Raw genomic sequence first — 20,497 nt, forward strand, 5'->3', positions numbered from 1 at the left:
CCATGGGGATTTAAATAGATATAAAAAAGAAAACTAGGAATGTGCCCGAAGAGGTTCACATGCAGGAAACAGTTCCCAAGACAGCCGAAGTTGCAAGCCATCCAGAGCTTCTAAGGCCCTTCCACCTCATGCAGGTGCTATATCTTTCAGTGGGAAATCTTTTTTTGGAGGGGAGGGGGTAGGGCCAAATTCAGTTTAGAAAACCACGTTCCAGCAGTGGGTGGGGCCCAATATAATTCTCGTCCGTTTGGACATTCTCCTACCCAGGCATTCAACATGTAGCTCAATTGAATGCATGCCACTGCAGGAATAAACCAGCAGATCGTGGCACTCCATCCACAGCCATTCCCCTACCCGGGGAATAGGAGGACAATCAACTTTAGAATGAGGCCATGTAACTGACAATGTTTTCACTCCTCCTCATTCCATTTGCATGATGACTTCTTTCTGGAACTGAGGGTGGAAGTCAAGCCAAAGAAGAACATTTGCTTGGACTGGGAGCGGCTCTACACTCCGGCCAAACTAGGGGACCAGCTAAGGGGGGGAAAAGAGCTCTGTCTGCAATAGAAAGGAACAGATTGCATGGAGAACAGTGAGTGGAAAAGGTTTTGAGAGTGACTCCTTGAAGGATTGATAAGGGAGCAACTGGCACGGATAGTAGGTGAGAAAAGGCAGAAAGAAGTTTGGGTGGAAAGAAAGAAAACGGAAAGCCATGACAGTATTATGTTCCAGCTGAATAATTTGCTTTTCAGATGGAGCAGCTAAGCAAGATACGGCTGTGATCATAGCAAGTAGGAAGACTAAAGAGAATGCAACTGTGGAAGACAAATATGTGCAATAAATGTACAAGTACAACCTGTTCATTCTCTCTCTCTCTCTCTCTCTCTCTCTCTCTTACTTTTCAGAAATGGTAACCTGTGGAGCTCAGAAGCTGCTGTGCCTCATAGCTCTTGCTGTCCTGCCATTTGGTGAGTTTCATCATGAATATCAAATTAGTTTTATTTGCCATTTATTTGCCAATGCTGAAGTTCTGCTCTGAAATGAAAAAAAAAAGTGATTTGAGACAGAAGGTACAGAACTGGTGATCCAAGGAGAAGAGAGAACAGGAGCCGAAGGGGCATAACCTCGTTAGGAGGAAGAGGGATTTGCTCCAGCGTTCTAATTTTTTTTGCCACCTCACTTTCCATCTTCCCATCGGGACCTTGCTGGATGGCCACCATTTTGAGGTCTTTGGGGAACTATAGATTCCTTACTTGCTACAAAACATAAACAAAGAAAAACTTGTCTGTGACCTTAAGGTGAATATTTCATGGAGGCGCTTTCACTCAAAATTCAAGCATTTCCACTGACACCCTTCATGTTCTGCCAGTTTCTGCTTTGGATAAAGTGGACTTTATCCAAAAAATAATAGGGTCTTAGTATGAGGCCAGGTATTTTCTTTTAAAATATATTTATGGTCCTTAAACTATGTTAAACTGTTCCCTATGGAAGAGTCACTGACCTAGCTTACAGCTCCACAGTTCTGAAAATTATCACAATAGTGGAGGCAAATGTTGTCATCTGAAAAATGGCTAAAAGCAAATCAGCTGTTAATGTGTATCTATATCACAAACAAGCAGTTGATTAAATTCAACACAGTTAATACCTATTGTACTCAGTATAAGTTTCAACATAAGGTTGTTCAAGGAATTTATGGGAAGTCCAAATGGCAGTAGTTTTGATTTTCAGTCTTTGTGAATTTCTTTTCTTGCCATTATTTAATTCCTCTTTATCCTTACCAGAGCGGAGAAATAAGGAAATAAGATGTCAGAGTAGCTCCACAATGCCTTTGAAGTGGCAGTAGTGGGGCCCTGTGCTTGAAGCACACAACGTGGAAAGAAATAAGACAGAAGAGGCAACAGGAAAACATTGAAGGCTTATAAGTACAATATGCTGGGAATAGGGTTTGTCCATAATGAGCATTTACTCATCTTTCTTTGCACCCAAGATAATGGTACAGCATCCTTGACACAAGGCTAAAACTGAGGTCCACAGAGTTAAAGCAAGACAAAATCCTCGCTTTGTGTGGCTCTTCACACTACTTCTGAGTAGTGGTATACTTTTGTTTTGATTTGTTCCAGCTGTTCACCATCTACTTGTGTGAACTCAAGTACCAAGTACAGATAGATGCTGTTCAGTTTGTGAGTGTGTCATTTGATTTTGTTTACTTGTGGGTGTTTTTCTGCTGGCCATATCAGCTTTTTAAATTTCATTTTAATTTATTTTATTGTGGTCACCTTTGCACCATAGCAAAAAGTAAAAAACAGAAGAATAAAAAATGTGAAAATGTGAAGGTTTTAAGATGTGGTGTATTGGCAAAAACAAGGAAGGAAGGAAGGAAGGAAGGAAGGAAGGGAGGGGAGATAGAGCAGAACAGATAGGCAGAGAGAAGGCTAATCTGTGTTGAGAATGGAGCAAAAAGTTAGAAGACATTCATAGGAGGGAGTGGCATGCAGTGAAAATGGAAAAAAAAAACCAAAGAAAATCCAGGAAGGCTCTTTACTAGCCCTGTGGATGGTAGGTTTTTTTAAACTTGCATTGTTTTAAGTTCTTTGGAGAGTATCTCTTTTGTTTTTCTTGTTTTTCATGCACTGGTGTTTTCATTTAACACAAAATGGAAAATTTATTTTGAGTATTTCGTTTTTAGGTCCCCCCTGCGTATTTTCTGGCACTCCAAGCCCCCCTCCCCATCATTGAAATCTACTCCAAAAAACCAGAAAAAAACAAAACAGTCCTGAAAAACTCACTAAAATATACACAGAGTTAGAGACGGGCACAAACCAGAAAAATTGTGTTGATCTCCCTAAGGAAGGTGGGAGAAGAAAGGGGGTTCCGAAGGATAACTTTGCAGTCTGATCTGTTTCCCTCCCCCCCCGATCTAGTGCTATTCCAATATAAAAATTATAAAAATAACAAATATTAAAAATCACACCACAGCAGAAGAACATGTTTTTTGTCCCTGCCAGCTACATCACCTCAATGTGGGGACTGAGTTGGTGGTGGTGGCAGCAAGTGGCTGTGAGGGAGCCAGTGTAAAGATGAGTGGGTGTAGGAGAAAAACCTCAAAAGTGATTCCAGGATGATGCGCCAACAACCAGAGTGTTTCCCTTTAGCTACAGCAGCACGGGGAGTTATTTTAGTTTTTCGATGTAGACATTTCACTCAAGGAATGCATAACCTCCGGAGGGCGAAAGGCTGGAGCCCCTGCAGTGCCAATTTTAAAATGATTCTTAAAAGCCCACATATGTCCCACCATGACATGCTACACATCTTACACTTGGATTAAAAGTTGTCCCAAGAGGACGCACAGACCGACCCAAAAGCCACGTGAGTGTTACGTGACTTCAAACTTATTTCAAAAACCCTGATCGAGCTCCTAATTTATTTTAATAATATAACTGTGCCCTCAGTTTGATGTATTTTATTGTGCCCCCCCTCCCTCAGCTTACCATGAGTAACTGCCAGGTCATCCGCCCATAGAGCCTGGCCCTGTTTGTCTCATGTATAGCTTACCCAGATGTGCTTGGATCAGACACTGTTGCTCCTCATGTGCTCCTCAGGATTTTCCTTGAGAGGATAATATTTCTGTCAGTTTTGAAAAATGGTAACTGTAATTACATCTTTCTGAGGCAGGCAGAGAGAAGAAGCCATTACCTAAGCTGAAACAACTATTAAACGTTAACAGATGTAAAATGGAGGATGGAAACTATGCTTTTTCTCTTTTTCTGTAGATTGGTTTTTGCCTGTGGTCACTGCTCAGCAAGATCCTCAAGACCCAACAGGTACATTTGTATTGATTATATTGAGGATACAATCCTAAGCAGATGTGTTAGGGAGAAAATCTCAGTATTTTAGGGTACAGACATCCAAAGGTTTGGGGGTCATGATATAAATCTGTATCTACAGATATTTAGTACCACTTGGAAAAATTGCTTTTGAGAAGAATGCATGTAATTTAATGGCATGCTGAAACTAAGCTACCTTTCCACGGCCTTGGATTTTTGTGTGCTCACATGTATAAAGGAGACATTATGGTAGGTGTTCTCTGGTTCTGTTTGCGGTTGAGAGTACATGGACACGTGCCTGAAGATTCCATGTACCCATGGAAAATGTGAAATAGAAAATCTTCTCGTTTATGAAAACCAAACAGAGCTAGGCCACTGGAGAGTGGCTGGACTCCTCTTATTTGAAATATTTACATATGCCCTTATTACATGTCCTTACTGTATTACAGTAGACACAGGAAAGACTTCTGCTGAAGGTAGCTCCATTGATGGGCGTTTCCTGAGCCATGTGGACAATATAGCACAATATAGGAAGGGAAACGCTACAGTTCTCAAGTGATGAACTCCAGGATCCTTTCCAGTAATTCCATGTGAAGATTAAAGAGTATAGGAAAGGCCTTCTCAGGCTATGGAATGCATTACCTAAAAGGCTGGATTTGTCCCCTTCCTCTGGCCTTATGCCTGCAGACAAATACCTTTGGTTTTTTGGCAGGATTTTAATTGATTTTGGCAAGTGAGTGTTATTATGGGATGTTGTATATACATGTTTTTCCTAACTTATCCATGGTGCATGTGCTTTTCAGTATTTTTAAATGACCGTTTTTAATATTATTATTTTTTTGGTGTTGTTTTTAAATGTAATACGCCATTGTGTTTCTAACGGTCTTTGATTATATTGTTTCAAGTATTGTGAGCTGCTTTTGGTCTCTTCAAAGGCAGCATATAAATAAAATGAGGGACAGAACAAAATCTTGGAGAGCATCCCATCGCCTTCCACTGCTGTTTTCTGAACCTCAATAAGAGACAGAAGCAGCCCTGTAATGCAGTGGCCCTTACTAGCTTTCTTCAGATGATCCAAAGGAAACAATATTTGATAGATGACCTGAAATAATGTGAGAAGTGCAGAAAAGGGCAGGGACAAATCCTACATTAATCAACAAGTGAAAGAATTAATCCAGGTCGTCTCCAGATAATTTGGAGCTGGTTAAACAGCAGTTCCTCCATTGTTCCACTAACAACACAATCTTCTTTCATGTTCACTTCTTGGTTGGCACCCCCATAGATCAGGTCTATAGCTTGGAGGTCTTTGAGGAATATATGCACTGGTTACAATTTCTCACATTTCAGCAAAGCAGTTACCCACGCACAGAGCAGTTTATTTCTAAGGAATGTTGAGTTTTCCTTCCTTCCTTCCTTCCTTCCTTCCTTCCTTCCTTCCTTCCTTCCTTCCTTCCTTCCTTCCTTCCTTCCTTCCTTCCTTCCTTCCCTTTCTGTCTCCTTTAACCACATTCTGTGGAGATTATTTTTTAAATATAACTAAGAAGTTGCTTGAGGGCCACATGTATGTATTTGTATGTATGTGTGCATGTGCATGTGAATAGCTATTTCTTTACCTAATCTATGGGATCGGACCTGTCCCCACATCCACTCATATGGTTATACTAAACAACTGATTTTACAAGACAAGACCACTGTCTCTTTTCAGGAGTACTAAATGCAGAACTGACTACAGATGCAACAGACACCTTAGGTAAGTTCTCCTTTTCTCCTCAACCCTCACTCCCCTCCATCATTAGGAGCATGAACAACTCATTTGAGATAAATTTGAAGTGCTTGCCCTAAGATTTTTTTTCCCAGACTGTGCAGCTCAGTGGATAATAAGAAACCCTGTATTGTATTTCTGAACATGGATGTCACACAGACAGACCCATCTTACTAGTGGCCAAGATTGGCTGGTGCTCCTTGTGGAATGTGGAAGACTGGATTTGCTCTTATGTAATATATCTGTAACTGCTTACCAAATATCTCTATTAATTACAGTTCCAGATTTCTTTTCATTAATTATTGTATTCCTATTTATTCCATTACATGTTTGCACGCACACATTCACATACCCACACAAACACACACAACGCATGATAACATTATTTCTCCTCTGCCTAGATGTGGCTGATCCTGGGGAAACGGCAGCAGATGAGAAAGGTAAGTTAATTTCGCTGCACCTTGTGACCTTTTGCCCCGATGGTAGGAAGGGATACCCTGACATACCACCCTCTTCTTCAAACCGAGTTTAACGGGCTCTCAGAACAATTCTTTTCAGCTCGGGGCAAGGCCTGGCGATGCTAGGATTCACGAGTGAACCTTTTCTGACGTTTTGAATTTCCAATCCTGAATGTAAATGTTGCAGTTAAAAAGTGAAACTGCAATTCAAGGACAATTCAAATTCAAAAGTTTAGAATCTGCCACTGTCATTTGACAGTAACATTTCTAACAGACAGCAGTTAACATAATGAAACCTCACGTGGACCACCAAACACGGAATAGCACTATGTCAGCCATCGCATGCTGCTAAATTTGAAATATCCATCTACAGAACACTACTAAATAAAATAATTCAAATTATCAAACATCAAACATTTATTGTGAAATCAAACAGCACTGATTGTCAAATGCAGATAATTAATTTCAACTATCTGCATAGATGCTCCAGAATAAATCTTACTTCAAGCTTTACTAAGGAGCAAACTCATGTCACCCTGCAGCTGACCTTAAGAGAAACAGCAGGCAATAAACAATCTATTATGTACAAATCATTTCTTATTTTTAATTCTAGATGTTAGTGGCCCAGCAACATCCCCTGGTAAGTTTTTGTTTTGTTTTTATTATCTGTCCCTTTACACTCTTATTGATTCTCTCTCAGTTGGCCAGTATCTATTTCCTCATACGGCTGGGTTTTATTAATTGAAGATATGATTCACTCCTTGCCAATTCAAGACACTAAATGGCTTTTACAATTGTTTGGAGTATGGAATGTTTTATTTATTCATTTATTTATATTTAACAAGTCATATCCTACTTTTTAAAGGAAAATTCCTATTTACTCACAGTAGCATTGATAAGGCAAGGTAGACAAATTAAACATGACAAAACTGGGTCTGCAACATTAGAATTATAATACCAGGCCATCAGTATGAAATGGATGGACAACATTCACAATAATACAGTATGGGTGGCTAAAAGATGAACAATGAGTGCAATGGTGGCCAAAATCTCTGGACTAAGTACCATATTTTTCCGTGTATAAGATACTTTTGTCTATAATCTTTAGATTAGAAATTGAGGGTTGTCTTGTACATGGAAGTAAGGAGGGGGGAAGGGATCAAAGGGCTTTGATACCTGCTTTCCCCCTCCACTTTATTGCAGAGAAAGTGCTTTCCCCCTCCACTTTCTCCGCAAGAAAGTGTAGGGGATGGCAGGGACTTTCTTGGCAAGAAAGTGGAGGAGGAAAGCAGTGATCAAAGTGCTTTGATCCGTGCTTTCTGCCTCCACTTGCTAAGCGGGCTTAGCAAGCAAGGGGAAAGCAGGGATCAAAGCAATCCTGCAGTGCTTTGATCCCTGCTTTTCTCCTCCATTTGCTAAGCCCCGCTTAGGTTTCTTAATTTTGGGTTAGAAAAGTGGGGGGTGGGTGTCTTATACATGGGGATGTCTTATGCATGGAAAAATATGGTATTTCATGACCGAGATGTCATGATTGAAAATGCCTTTTCCCTCATTCTCACCAACTAAAGCCTTTTAAAATAGTAAACGACAGAAGAGCAAACATTTTCAGCAGGCTTATACAGGGGCAAAGGATGTTTGTAATATCCTGTTCCCAGACTGTTCAGCAGCCCAGTTCTGCTGGTGACTGCAGGCTAGAATGTCCTGGTCTTCCATAAATTTTAAGAGGTAGGTAGTTCTTTCTTTCCAAATTATAGTGTTGATATTCTCTGCTGTTTGTTCAGGATTCACAGATTACTTGGGGGGGGGGAATCCTTGATTTTAATCTGGGAGGGTCAGGGATGGCAGAGGTGTGAATTTGCCTGTACTCCTCTACACTCACAGAGGGCAAAACTCTATTCTTAGCTACACTTTGGTTCTGCCAACTCTGCTTTGCAGACTATTAAGTTAAATAACTTCCAAGTAACCCAGTTCTCCGTGTACCATGGAAGACGTGATGTGAGCTGCAGGGGAAAATGTTACAGTGGTGCCTCGCTTAACGGGCGCTCCGTTTAGCAACAAAATTGCTTAGCGACGACTTTTTCGGAGCGTTTTTGCACTTCATTTAGTGATGATCCCTATGGGCGATTTTCGCTTAGGGATGGTTGGGACCATGCTTCGCATAGCGATTAAATTTTGGGTCCCCTGTTTCGCTTAGCGATGGTTTAAACAGCCTTGTGTTTGCTGTTTTTTAAATGTTTTCTGTTATTTATAAAGTTAAAGTTTACTCTTTAAAATGTTTGAAATCATAAAGTGGACTTAATAAACCCTTTGTTAACCAAATTTGACTGTGTTCTGACTCTTTTTTAATTTGTTGTTGTATTTTTCCCCCCATTGAGATGCATTGAACAGGTTTCAATGCATTTCAATTGGGGAACCGCGTTTCGCTTAGCGATGTTTCCTATGGCAATTTTCGCTTAAGGACGGCAATTCGTTCCTATTGGAACGGATTATCTGGTTTTCAATGCATTTCAATGGGAAACCGCATTTCGCTTAGCGATGAAAGCGCTTAGCAGCAATTTTTTCAGAATGAATTAACATCGCTAAGCGAGGCACCACTGTACTTTCATTGAAGGATCCCTTTCATTTTAGGATCTCATGGTTACCAGGCTTTTTAGTAAACCTGAAAATATCCTAATCTAGTTGGAAAAGAATTGGTAAAAGGCCATGTGGTTCTAAAGATTACACAAATGTAAGACAAAACAAAAATTGTAAAAATAAATAAGACAGAAACAGTGATTGCACCTTAAAGACAAACTGCCGTATTTTAATGTGAGCTTTCTTGAACAAGTCCAGTTCCTCAGACATGAGAGACTGGTTGTTTCCTGGGCACTAATAGTTGATGATGTGCCATTTCACACCTGGCAACAAGCATTAAAATGCCTGTCGATATTCAGTTCTCCCTCCAGGAAGTATTGTTCACTAAACAATGGCAATGATTAGTGGCTTAATTAATCCCTTGCTACATATAACAAAGGGATGTGGTGGTGCTGTGGGTTAAACCACAGAACCCTCTGTGCTGTGAGGTCAGAAGACCAGCAGTCCTAAGATCGAATCCACACAACAGAGTGAGCTCCCATCGCTTGTACCAGCTCCTGCCAACCTAGCAGTTCAAAAGCATGCAAAATGCGAGTAGATAAATAGAAAACACCTCATTGGGAAGGTAATAGGATTCCATGTCCAGTTGCGCTGCCCCACGTGACCACGGAAACTGTATTTGGACAAACACTGACTCTATGGCTTGGAACGCCAATGAGCACCATGCCCTAGAGTCAGACATGACTGGACTAAATGTCAAGGGGAACCTTTACATTTATATACAGTGGACCCTCTACTTAAGGAATTAATCCGTATTGGAATGGTGGCTGCAAGTCGAAAAGTCTGTAAGTCGAATCTCCATTGACCTACAATGCACTGAAAACCGATTAATCCCATAACTGGCAGTTTGTATTCTATTTTTGTTCCATTTTGGTTTTTTTCTGGTCTGTAAGTCGATTCTCTGGCTGCAAGTCGAATCTAAATTTTGCAGCCAGAGAAGTCTGTAACTCGAAAAGTCTGTAAGTCGAGCCGTCTGTAAGTCGAGGGTCCACTGTATAACAAAGGGGAACAACATGGTAATAAGTATCATAATCTCTGATGGGGCTGGTGAGATGGCACTGAGTAGTTAGTAAGGAAATCTATGCGGGAATTACAGCAGATGCAGCATTTGGTAGTGGCCAAGGAATCTTTGACTTATAATGAGTCCATTGAGATGGCATATATTCAGTCATTTGAGCCTTGGCTATATTAAGTAATTACAGCAAATACAGCATTTTTTATTTGATAATGTTCTTAGAATCCTTGGCTTATATTGAGTCCATTAAGATGGGTGCTAAACATATGTTTATATTTTATCTCAGCTCTCTCTCTTTCTCTCTGGATTCTTTTACTTCAATTTTTCTTCTCCACTGAGTGGCAAGTCTCAGATGCCTCTTTGTTTTGGGGTCATGTATAACTGTATAAATATTTGCCACTCAGTTCCACTCTGATGTCTGAAGAAGTGGACTTGTCCACAAAAGCTCACATTAAAATATAGTGAGTGGGATAACGAGTGGTCTGCACTCTCTTCTTGGGGGCAGCACATAGTAGACCCTTGACCTCTTGGAAGAGCTCCCCTGGATGACTCTGTGTAAACACAATCGTGGCAGAGAAAAATGACTTATTTTCTGCCACCTCCCACTGCCACAGCGTAGGCCCCCCAATGGGCTCTAGCCCACATTCAGTAGGATTCGTTTTGAGTTTTTGGCCATCGTTGCTCCAGTCCACTTGTTGCATCACCCCAGATCCACAGGGAACTAGGGGGCTATTCTGTGGGAGGGGCACTTAGGTGTGATTATGTCTACTGCCGTGAACATCTCCCCATTCCCGAGTTCATTCAGTGCTTCAACAGCACCCCCTGCCAAGGTAAAGGAACTCATCAGTCTGCATCAGTCTACTGGGGTGGACTACTGAAAAAGATTCCCTACCTCTGCAGAGACTCCCAGTTCCCCAAAGTCTAAACACTACTGGGTCGTGATCTCTCCACCGAACTACATAACAGAACCACAGAAAGTTATTCCATTCTTGGATCACCAGCACCTCCCTCTGGTACAGAAAACCAGGTCTAAAGTGTGTGCCCTCTTGGGCTGATCTACTAAGTCAGCTTATTACTTTTCCAAGCAAGGCACAGACTACTTTATGCCTTATTATTCATTCAACATACTTGGGTCCAGGCACCAAATCTTGTGCTGCCACTGAATACCACCAGCATGTCAATTGTAGCAATGAATGAACGAATGAAAATAAAAATTGAGCTTTTTGTTAAAAAGGTTTGAGTGATGGTTCATGGTGCTGAAAGAATTTTGGGAACTGCTGGCCTGACCAAATACAATTTTGTGTCAAAGCTGTCTTAGTTCCCTGCATCTGAAATTCTGCAGTATTATTGTGGTTTGGCCATCAAAACGGTACACCTTATTGCAAACAAACACCGTTGTTTCACTGTTGTATAGACATAACACACTATAAAACTGCTATTTTATTCTCAACCCCTTTCTTAATTGTCCTTAGCAACTTGGAATTTGATCTTTTCACTGCAGCCCATTCTGGCTTGTCGTTTTCCTTGAAGTCGCTTTCCAGGCCTGTCACTGCCAGCTCAGCAGTTAATTAATCAGGTCTTCTGGCATATTTTACAGCTGGCCTCCAGTGGAAAATATTGCCCATGATCTACTGCCAGTGTCTCCACAGTGTAGATCTGACTTAAGTATTAGGTTGTAAATTCTTCTTTAACAACAAAATTAATATTCTAGCAGTCAACGCTTGATTGCCAAATACAATTTTGGGTGCCGGTTTTGTTCAGTTGAAGTACAGTACTTTGCAGAAGAGGCAGAATACTAATGGGATGAAATGTCTGGGATGAAATGTCAAAGTGAAACAGGAAACCAGAGAAATTATTGTAAGTGAGTCCTACTTTCTGTTAAGTACACCGCATAGAAAATTTCTCATCTGGGTTTAATGAGGCCCTGGCAACTAGCTATGGCGAGTCTCCATTCAGCTGATTTATTTATATCACAAAGTAGTATGAACTTGTACCTTTTTCTTTCCAGAATGCCGTGAAGAGCAATTTCCTTGCACACGTTTATACTCTGTTCACAAGCCTGTGAAACAGTGCATCAGTTACCTGTGCATTACCACGTAAGTGAGGGAAAATCAAGATTATTTTCTAAGACATGCCATATTCTATGGTTAAATTAAATTAGGATTCGTTTACCGCCTACTAGCTTTTCAGACCTTTGCAAACGCCAAAAAGCTAAAAACATCGCAAAATACTCAGTACGGTCTGCAAATGGAAAAGAAGTAAGCGCAGAATATTGTTCAGCTAAAATAGCTGCAAAACAACCCGTTTGCAAGAGCTCAAAAAATATTTGGATCCAACTATATATTACAATGCAGAGATATAAAATAAAGTCCTCATGGTTCCTCCTTTTGTTCAAGTTGAAAAGAGATCTTTGAAAAAGGAAAAGAGAGGAAGGGGAGATTTAACTCTTTCCTTATCTGCTGCTTTTTAATTCAAAATTTGCCCATTTCAAGCTAATCCAGCTTTCCTTCCATGAGGTTTCAAACCAATGTTTGCTCAACTTAAAGATACCTGTTCACAGAGCTTGGAAACATTGCCTTTTGAACGCTTCCCAAATTCTCCATATGTTGTCTGGATGTCATGCCTGACACAGGCCAAACATCGATGACTATTCCTCAGAGAAAGACATGAGTGTTGTGAAATTTGAAGATCACTTGGGACCCCCTGGATTCCAGTTCTTCCCCAGAAACCCCCCCAGAAACTCAAAAGGAGTTATGTGAGACTCATCTATAGCAGAAATGCTGGTGGGACAGTTAGGTGATGTCCCTTCACCTGCAGAATCAGAAAGGAATTAAAGGAATGAGAAGGTAGAGTTGTAAGCAGCCACCTATCAACAGAGCAGGTGCCTTCATGCCGGGGGGGGGGGTAACTAGACTTTTCTGGGCCCCACACTGGCACACGGATATATAGATCGGTATATGGATCGCTGATGGCACAGTTTGGATTTTTAAACAAAAGATACCTAATCTGCAAGTGTTTCTACTTAGATTGATCCAATCTTCCTCTTTAAGAGCTGTCACACACCTTTCTGGTAGAGCAGCACGGCATGCATTCTTTTTGGCAGAATTCCTTGTTGTTTAGCTGGACACCTGAGTTATATATTGCCAATTGAAACTACAACAAAGTGATCCATCACATTGGAAGGTGGCTCACTCAGGGAGGAAGGGAGTAGCTGAAAAGAAGCAGCTGGACCTGAAATGAAGGTGCCATGCAGGGATGGAAAGGGTGCGGGGGGGGAGGGAGAGGAAAAGATGTTCAGACCTGAGGGAATGTGGGGCTGTAGGTGTCCCTGTGTCATTTCTCTGAGCTGCGATGTCCCTGGGTACCTCCGGAGGAGTGTGCCAAATGGCACATCACTTCTCACAACCTCAAATGACCCTTTGTAGCCCAATCCAGCCTGCATCAAAATGGCCAGCCTGGACAAGCCCCGTGTAAATGAATTTACAGCCCCACTTTGCTGTCTCCTCCTTCCCCACAGTGGCTGAGATCAATTTAGTGTCCTGTAATTTCCAGTAGCCATGTCCCTACATGGTGATCTGGCATCTCACTGCTATCTCCTCTAATTGCCCACCACATTTTTAAAAAAAGAATCATCCAATGAAGATGAAGTATCCCATATTCTCAGTTCCTGAGAGCATCTGTAATATGGATCCAGGGCAGATTCCTTTTGGAAAGACACACTAGACGTGTCTGTTCCTACTCTCATCTGCCCGTTCTTCATCATAAATAAGCCAAAGTTGTACAGATCTCGGAAAAGATCAGATCTAATGGATGGAGAGGAGGACAGAAGTTCCAGATTCTCAGCCTCGGGGACTAGGTAAAAGATGGAATGGAATGGAATGTGTCCTCCTTAATAAAAATAATGCCAAAAACACGGGGAAGAGCTGGACAAACATCCAAACAATATTTTAGACCTCAAACCCAATGGGTTTCATTAACCCTTTATTACCCCCAAACCTGCCAGAATGGAATTGAATGGCTCAGAATGGGGGGGGGGGGGACACCGTAGAACAGTGACTTCCATGTAGGGCAACCCAACATAATTCACTTGTTCCATCACACCAGAGGAGACTGGAAGAGGTACCTGTGGATGTTCTGTAACTTCTCGCATTGTCCCACTCACTTGTGTTTGACTGAGGAATATACTTCCCTTGGCCTTCCCATAAACTGTTATTTTGAGATGCTTTATATATTCAGCCCAGAAAAAAGGACCCTCGTGCGGTTCTTGTAGATCTTTTGCGGCTACTTGTGATTGAAGTATGTTAGGTACAGCCTATTCATAAATTCCAGTTCCATGGTGCTTTTTGAAATGTAGGACTTTGGCCAAGAAGAGATACCAGAAATGTACTGTAGTACCTTTGGCTAGTTTGTGGCTTGTTCAGTAACTGCTCTTGAGCCCTGTGTGGCTGGTAAGTGAGGCTGCATCTCCTGCTCAGGAATTACCGCTTCAAGCTGTTTTCTAAAACACTGGGAAAGCATACAGTCACAATCTGTATTTCTGTGTGTGGATTGTGGTTACTATGGAAGGTTGATGGTTTGATATTTTGCTGCCACCCAGTAATTAATGACTGATGAATTAGTTGGCGTCACCAACTCTGAAGCTGCTGTTCACGGGCCATTTTCACAACATGGAACTCAGGCCCATGGTTTCTGGGGTTGTTTTGTGTCTTTTTATTAAGAAGTAGCACTTCTGTTCCAGCTTTTAACTACTCTCCTTACCCTTCCCTGTCTCTGGACTGATTTGCTAACTCACACCCTAGCTTCTCTTCTGCTTGGTTTAAGGTACACATATCTATTTACAGCTTTTAGTTTTGCATCTTTATTATCAATTATTTATCTGCAGTTATTTGTCTACCTTGCTTTGGGTTCTAATATTTGTTTCTTCCCTTTTCCCAATTGTTCCTGACAACAGTGTCCGTCGAACATATATGATAAACAAGGAAATATGCTCTCGCATTGTTTGCAAAGAGGATGAAGCCATGCAAGGTGAGTAAAGATGTTAAGAGAGATTTCCTGTCAAAGCGCAGCAGAAAAGGCTGTGTGCTCAAGAGATTTCTACCTTAGAAATATATGTTAATTTTAACATGTTAAGATTAGATATATTTTATTTTGTCAAAAAGGTAATACAGAAACAGCATCCTAAGTAACATTGAGTTTTCACTCCTTAAACACATTGGTCGCTACTGTGCCTGCTGTGCAGAAGGTGCATTTGTGTGCATTCCCCAGAGGGACCTCTAAAACTCCCAGAAGATCCATAAAACTCCCAGTATACAGAAGGCTGTATACCGGCTCTTCTTCTTATATTTCAAATATGGTTTATTTGTTTTGTTTTAGCAAAATACTATTGAAGCTATTCCTAAAAGTACAGCCTGAGGTGTTGGAAGAAAAGTACATTTCTTATCACAGCCATCATCCTCACAGGACATTGATATAGATCCTTTATATATTGATACAGTTGAAACCTACTGAACTTCCTTTATTTATTTCAGCTAGAGAGTGGAGATCTTCAAAGGGGGCGAGGAATCTTCTGGCCTGCCACCTAATGTCAGCTGATCTGATAAAATTACTTGTTTGATATTGAGTTAGCCAGAAGATGCTCCAGTCACTGAAATAATCTCTTTTTTTAAAAGAAGCAATATTAAATTTTTGTTAGTTGCTGACTGAGACAGATCTGGGCTCTTCACTTTCATTATCTTATTTTCATCTCCATTTTCCTTCTGTACTACAATTTCTTCAAATTTTGTAAGATCCTTACAATTACCATTTCTTTTTTACCCGATCTTTAGTCCATTGACTAAATTATATGGGCAAGATTCCCATCTCATCTGCCTTCATTCTACTCTGCTGATCACCCTACCTCTCTTCATAAATTCTAACAATTTGCAAAAAGGTCTTTGATTTCATTAGCAGGGACAGCCTTTTTAAAATACTTCCCAAGACTGGATGTCCACCTCGATTCCTTAAAATCATCAGGTTGTTTCATGAGGACATGAAGGGCACCGTACTTCTTAATGGCTCAACATCAGATCCCTTTGACATCTGAAGTGGAGTGAAACAGGGCTGTGTCCTTGCGTCGACTCTGTTTGGGATCTCTTTTGCTGTCATGCTGAAGCACGCCTTTGGAACTGCAACAGGTGTCTATCTCCAGACTAGATCAGATGGAAAGCTCTTTAATCTCTCAAAATTGAGAGTGAGGACCAAAGTCCAACTGAAATGCACGCGGGACTTCCTCTTCGCCGATGATGCAGCCATTGTTGCCCACTCTGCTGAAGACCTCCAACAACGCATGAATCATTTTAGCAAGGCCTGCCAAGACTTTGGACTAACAATCAACCTGAAGAAAACACAAGTCATGGGCCAGGGCGTGGACTCACCTCCCTCTATTACCATCTCCACACAAGAATTGGAGGTTGTTCATGACTTTGTGTACCTTGGCTCAACGATCTCTGACACCCTCTCCCTAGATATCGAGCTGGATAAATGCATTGGCAAAGCAGCTACCATGTTCTCTGGACTCACAAAGAGAGTATGGCTTAATAAGAAGCTGACGGCATATACCAAGATCCAGGTCTATAAAGCCTGTGTCCTGAGCACACTTCTGTACTGAAGTGAATCCTGGACCCTTCGTGCACGGCAGGAGAGGAAGCTGAACACGTTCCATATGTGTTGCCTCCGACACATTTTTGGTATCCCCTGGCAGGACAAAGTTCCAAATAGAGTAATCCTAGAACAAGCTGGAATTTTTAGCATGTATATACAGTATTACTGAAACAGCAATGTCTACATTGGCTCGGGCATGTTGTGAGAATGGCTGATGGTTGGATTCCAAAAGATGTCCTGTATGGAGAATTAGTGCAGGGAAATCACCTTGGGAATGGACCTCAACAGATGGGAAACCCTGACATCTGAGCATTCAGCCTGGAGGCAGGCGGTGCATCATGTCCTCTCCCAATTTGAAGAGATACTTGTTCAGCAGGCTGAGGCAAAGAGGCAGTCCCAAAACCACCAAAATCAGGGAGAATGAAAAGGGACAGACTGTCTTCAGTGTGGAAGGGATGGTCACTCTCAAATTGGCCTTCTCAGCCACACTAGACGCTGTTCCAAGTCCTCCATTCAGAGGACGTTACCATAGTCTCTCGAGACTGAAGGATGTCTAATCTAATCTGCAATAATTTCCACAATAGTTGTATTTTATTTAAACCTCCAATCTCCTAGGATATTCTACTCATGAAAATAATAATACAGTAATAAAAACTTTCTGCCCTTCCTTATTTTCATATCCTTTACCTTTTTTTAAAAATATAAAAATATATAAAAAATCTACCTTTCAGTCTTGAATTTTCCCTTTTCTTTCCCTTTTGAAGGGTAGAATAATTAACCCAAAGGAACTTTCTTTTACCTGTTCACATTTCTTCTTTCCCTTATGCTATCTATCCTCCTGGAGATGCCAATATATTTTCAACTACTCCCGACCTCATAGGCTTTGTTCCTATGAGGTCATTTGATGATATCCTCTAGCAAATAGAACTCTCAAATATACTGGGGTGTTCACTGTTATTTTATTCTTCAGGAGGATGACTTTTCAAAGAGCATCTCCTACATATGGTGTTAAGGATCTTCAGGGAATTTTTTAAAAGGCATAGACTTTTTTGAAAATAATAATGCATTTTTAAAACTCAAATGTGTACAAAAATGTATATTCTGGGGGGGTGGGTGGAGGAATGAAATAATACAAACACTATTAATTCTTCTGCAACATGTAGCAGAAACAAGACAGGGCAGATTTAAGAATCAATACATATGAAACCACAGCTTGGAACGGTTATCTTTGGGGATTACAGGTCCTAGAATCCTCTTGTCAGCCAGGCTTTTGTGATGCTGCTGCTGTAGTGTGAGAGGGCATTACTGCTGCTGCTGCCGCTACCACCTCTGTGATATGGAGGGGCAACTCCTCCTCCTCCACTGCCCTCATGTGAGTCATGTCGTGTAGTTTCTCTTTCCACCTTGAATGGCAAGAGGGGCTGGTCCTCCTATGCATGGGATGAGATGTTAACTAGCAAATATCCCATTCTGTTATAACTGGACTTAATCCTCTGCCTGTCTAAAAAGATACCTGCAAACTCTATTGCACATGTAAGCTATACTGAACAGTTTTTTTTTAAAAAAAATCTGTTTGCTTGTAGAGGAAATTTGCCGCCAGATAGCTGGACTGCCCCCTCGCCGCCTCCGCCGCTCTCATCAGCTTCGAGGATCACTCTGCCGGCAGGCTCAGAACCAACAGTTGAACACTCTGGATGCTTAGTGAACCACCAGTTGCAGGGAAGATGGAGAAGAGAAGGAACTGGCATTGCAAGGAACCCAGTCTGTTGCTGCCAACTCAACATAGATGTGCTTTCTTCCCATATCTTCATGTTTTGGAAGGTGCTCCAGTGCAGGGTGTTTCCTTGCCTGCCTGCCTCTCATTGCTGGTACTTGATGTCCCTGTTGGAATGTGGTACTAGGAATCTTCATAAGCCCTCATGTGTGTCTTTCCCTACAGGTACTTACACTAGCCCTGTTGAAACCACTGTGAAGCAGTGGATCCTCCTTGCCCTGCCTTGCCTCCACCCAGACATGAGCCAGCTTGCTTACAGATACTGCCATGTACATGTTGTACCTAGCAAGAGAGAGGAACAACTTCACCCTAACATTTTGGGAGACCCTCCGCCCGCCCCTGCTCAGGCAGAAGCCAGCCAGATGATGTCATATGTATGGGAAATGTAGCCATTTCTATTCTAATGTGTACAGAGTTGATAATGTACAGTCCTTACTTTGCAAAGCCAAGGGGATAAGGCTCATACAGTGTAGTTTCTGTTTGGATTCAGCAAGCACAAACACCAATGCACTTCAGTGACACTTTTGCACATAGATGCATAAGTGATTGGCAGCAGGGTGGGTAGAATCCTACTGACCCATCACTTGTGAAGTATATGTGCCTGAAGACATGTGCCAATAGGAATAAAGTAAGCTCTCCTTGTTTCAAGAATGTGATGTAGACGGAGGCACAATATATTGACATTTAGGAGTTGTTAATCCAAATTTCTGTATTTCCCTTGCATCTCTTATCTCCCACTGGGTCCTATATGCATTAACAGCTCAGCGAAGGACAATAGTGGTGCTACAGGGCAACAGACCTGCATCTACAGTCTATCCATCCTGGTCAGTCTGCACTTGAATCTTAGGAACTGAATAACCAGGACAGCATCTTGATCTGCTAAAATTTCCTGAGAGGGGATTGTCACCACTAATTAGGGCACAGATTCCACCCTGCTGTTTCCATACATAAAGAGAACCAAAATAATGGTTGTATGGCTCATTTTTAACTTGTCTAGTTACTAGGTGCAAAACAAATCCTAACCTACTGAAAGATAAATAGGTATACCAGAGAGAGACCAGCTGTGCTATCCCATAAGCAATAATCTTGTCTTTGCCATAAAAATGGCAAAGACAAAATTATAGTAGGAAAGGGAGCGATTCTGACAGGTAACATAGAATCATTGGGTTGATCACCATGAGTTGCCATTTCTGATGTAGTCCCAATCTTCCACTGTGTCAGGATTGTGTTTTAATCACCGCCCTTGTCAATATTGCACAAGTGGCAAACTGGGCACACACCAGATTGCCATAACCAGGAGTGAGCAAATCCTGGTTACTGCCTTTACTAACGGGGAATTTCCATTTAGAAAGGGGTGCCACCAAGGTTTACAGCAGATTCACACATACAGTACACATATAACATTTGATCTCTTTCTTTGGATTAAAACTCTGAATTGTTTCGGTCAATGAACGTTAAAAAGTCTACCACTCAGGTTATCACAAGGTGAAAGGAAAGTTCTGTTTCTGGCATCAGCCATCACTGGATGCCAGTGAATGAAGGACCAGCTGGTATGTGAAACAGCCAATAAATACTATGTCATAAACATGTTCATTAGTAGGGCTCCCTATTTTTATAACAATAATAATAAATTGACCCTATTCCTTAATCTTTAGAAGTCTGATGGGCAGAAATTAAGCAATTGAGACTGTTAACCATAATATATCCCTTTGTGTGCCAGGAAAACCTGTACCTGATATATATTGCCACATGGTGTCTGGTTGCAATTAAAGGCACAAGTCCATGTCATAAAAAAAGAAAGAAAAAAAATTAAGAGGGAGTCTTACTATGGGAAGTTGGTATACATTAGTTGTTAGAGGCACTTAGATTTAAGTCTGTTCTGAATGTCAAATATAGACACTAATGTAAACACATATGTATGTATTCTATAGTTTTTGTACAATCTATAGATATATCAAACTCACATGCACACATTTTGAGAAATGCAAAATGTTCATTATTCTGCTTCACTGTCACTCTCGCAGGGTTATGGAATGGAATTTCTGAAGAAGAGCACTACATAAATAAATTTTATATACTTTTTTGGTAACACACACATGCTCTTGTATCTATGCAAGTTCTTGTTTCAACCTTACTGTTGTGTGGGATGTGTACACTCAAGAGGTTGTTGCCGAGCTGTTCGTTAGTAGGTAGCAAAAAACCTGGGCATCCTTAATGCGAAAAGCTACAGCCAGACCACATGAGGCCTTCAGATGAAGATGTGTTTGTCATGCCCATCTTTTTAAACTACTTGCTGCTGACGTTCAGCATGAGAGCATGCTATAGTCACCTTGAATGCCTGTGATGGGTGAGCCTCAGCTCTCATGAGGGTTCTCCCTCTGTTCCCCTCAT

General features: G+C 41.3%; 1 protein-coding gene across 2 annotated transcripts; it reads left to right on the forward strand.

Moving 5' to 3' along the window:
- The first annotated feature begins 253 nt into the window (after window positions 1–253).
- On the forward strand, window positions 254–20,201 carry MFAP5 (microfibril associated protein 5). Of its 2 annotated transcripts, none has more exons than XM_072991661.2 (9): window positions 254–661; window positions 906–968; window positions 3,771–3,821; window positions 5,530–5,574; window positions 5,988–6,026; window positions 6,658–6,684; window positions 11,702–11,789; window positions 14,645–14,718; window positions 17,916–20,201. In XM_072991661.2, the coding sequence occupies exons 2-9, from the start codon at window positions 908–910 to the stop codon at window positions 18,032–18,034; spliced, it is 504 nt and encodes a 167-aa protein (XP_072847762.2). In that variant the 5' UTR covers window positions 254–661; window positions 906–907; the 3' UTR covers window positions 18,035–20,201. The 2 variants fall into 2 exon arrangements, with proteins under 2 accessions (XP_072847762.2, XP_072847763.2); XM_072991662.2 differs by having other exon boundaries at window positions 661–791.
- Window positions 20,202–20,497: the final 296 nt, after the last annotated feature.

Source organism: Pogona vitticeps, chromosome 2 (genome assembly GCF_051106095.1).
Source record: "Pogona vitticeps strain Pit_001003342236 chromosome 2, PviZW2.1, whole genome shotgun sequence".
In the NCBI taxonomy this organism is placed as follows: domain Eukaryota; kingdom Metazoa; phylum Chordata; class Lepidosauria; order Squamata; family Agamidae; genus Pogona; species Pogona vitticeps.

Bases quoted from the DNA above. Each gene is read 5' to 3' on its own strand.
- MFAP5 (XM_072991661.2), top strand. From the start codon at position 908: ATGGTAACCTGTGGAGCTCAGAAGCTGCTGTGCCTCATAGCTCTTGCT. The intron at 3,822-5,529 runs GTACATTTGTAT...GTCTCTTTTCAG, and splicing joins AGATCCTCAAGACCCAACAG to GAGTACTAAATGCAGAACTG. The intron at 5,575-5,987 runs GTAAGTTCTCCT...TCCTCTGCCTAG, and splicing joins AGATGCAACAGACACCTTAG to ATGTGGCTGATCCTGGGGAA.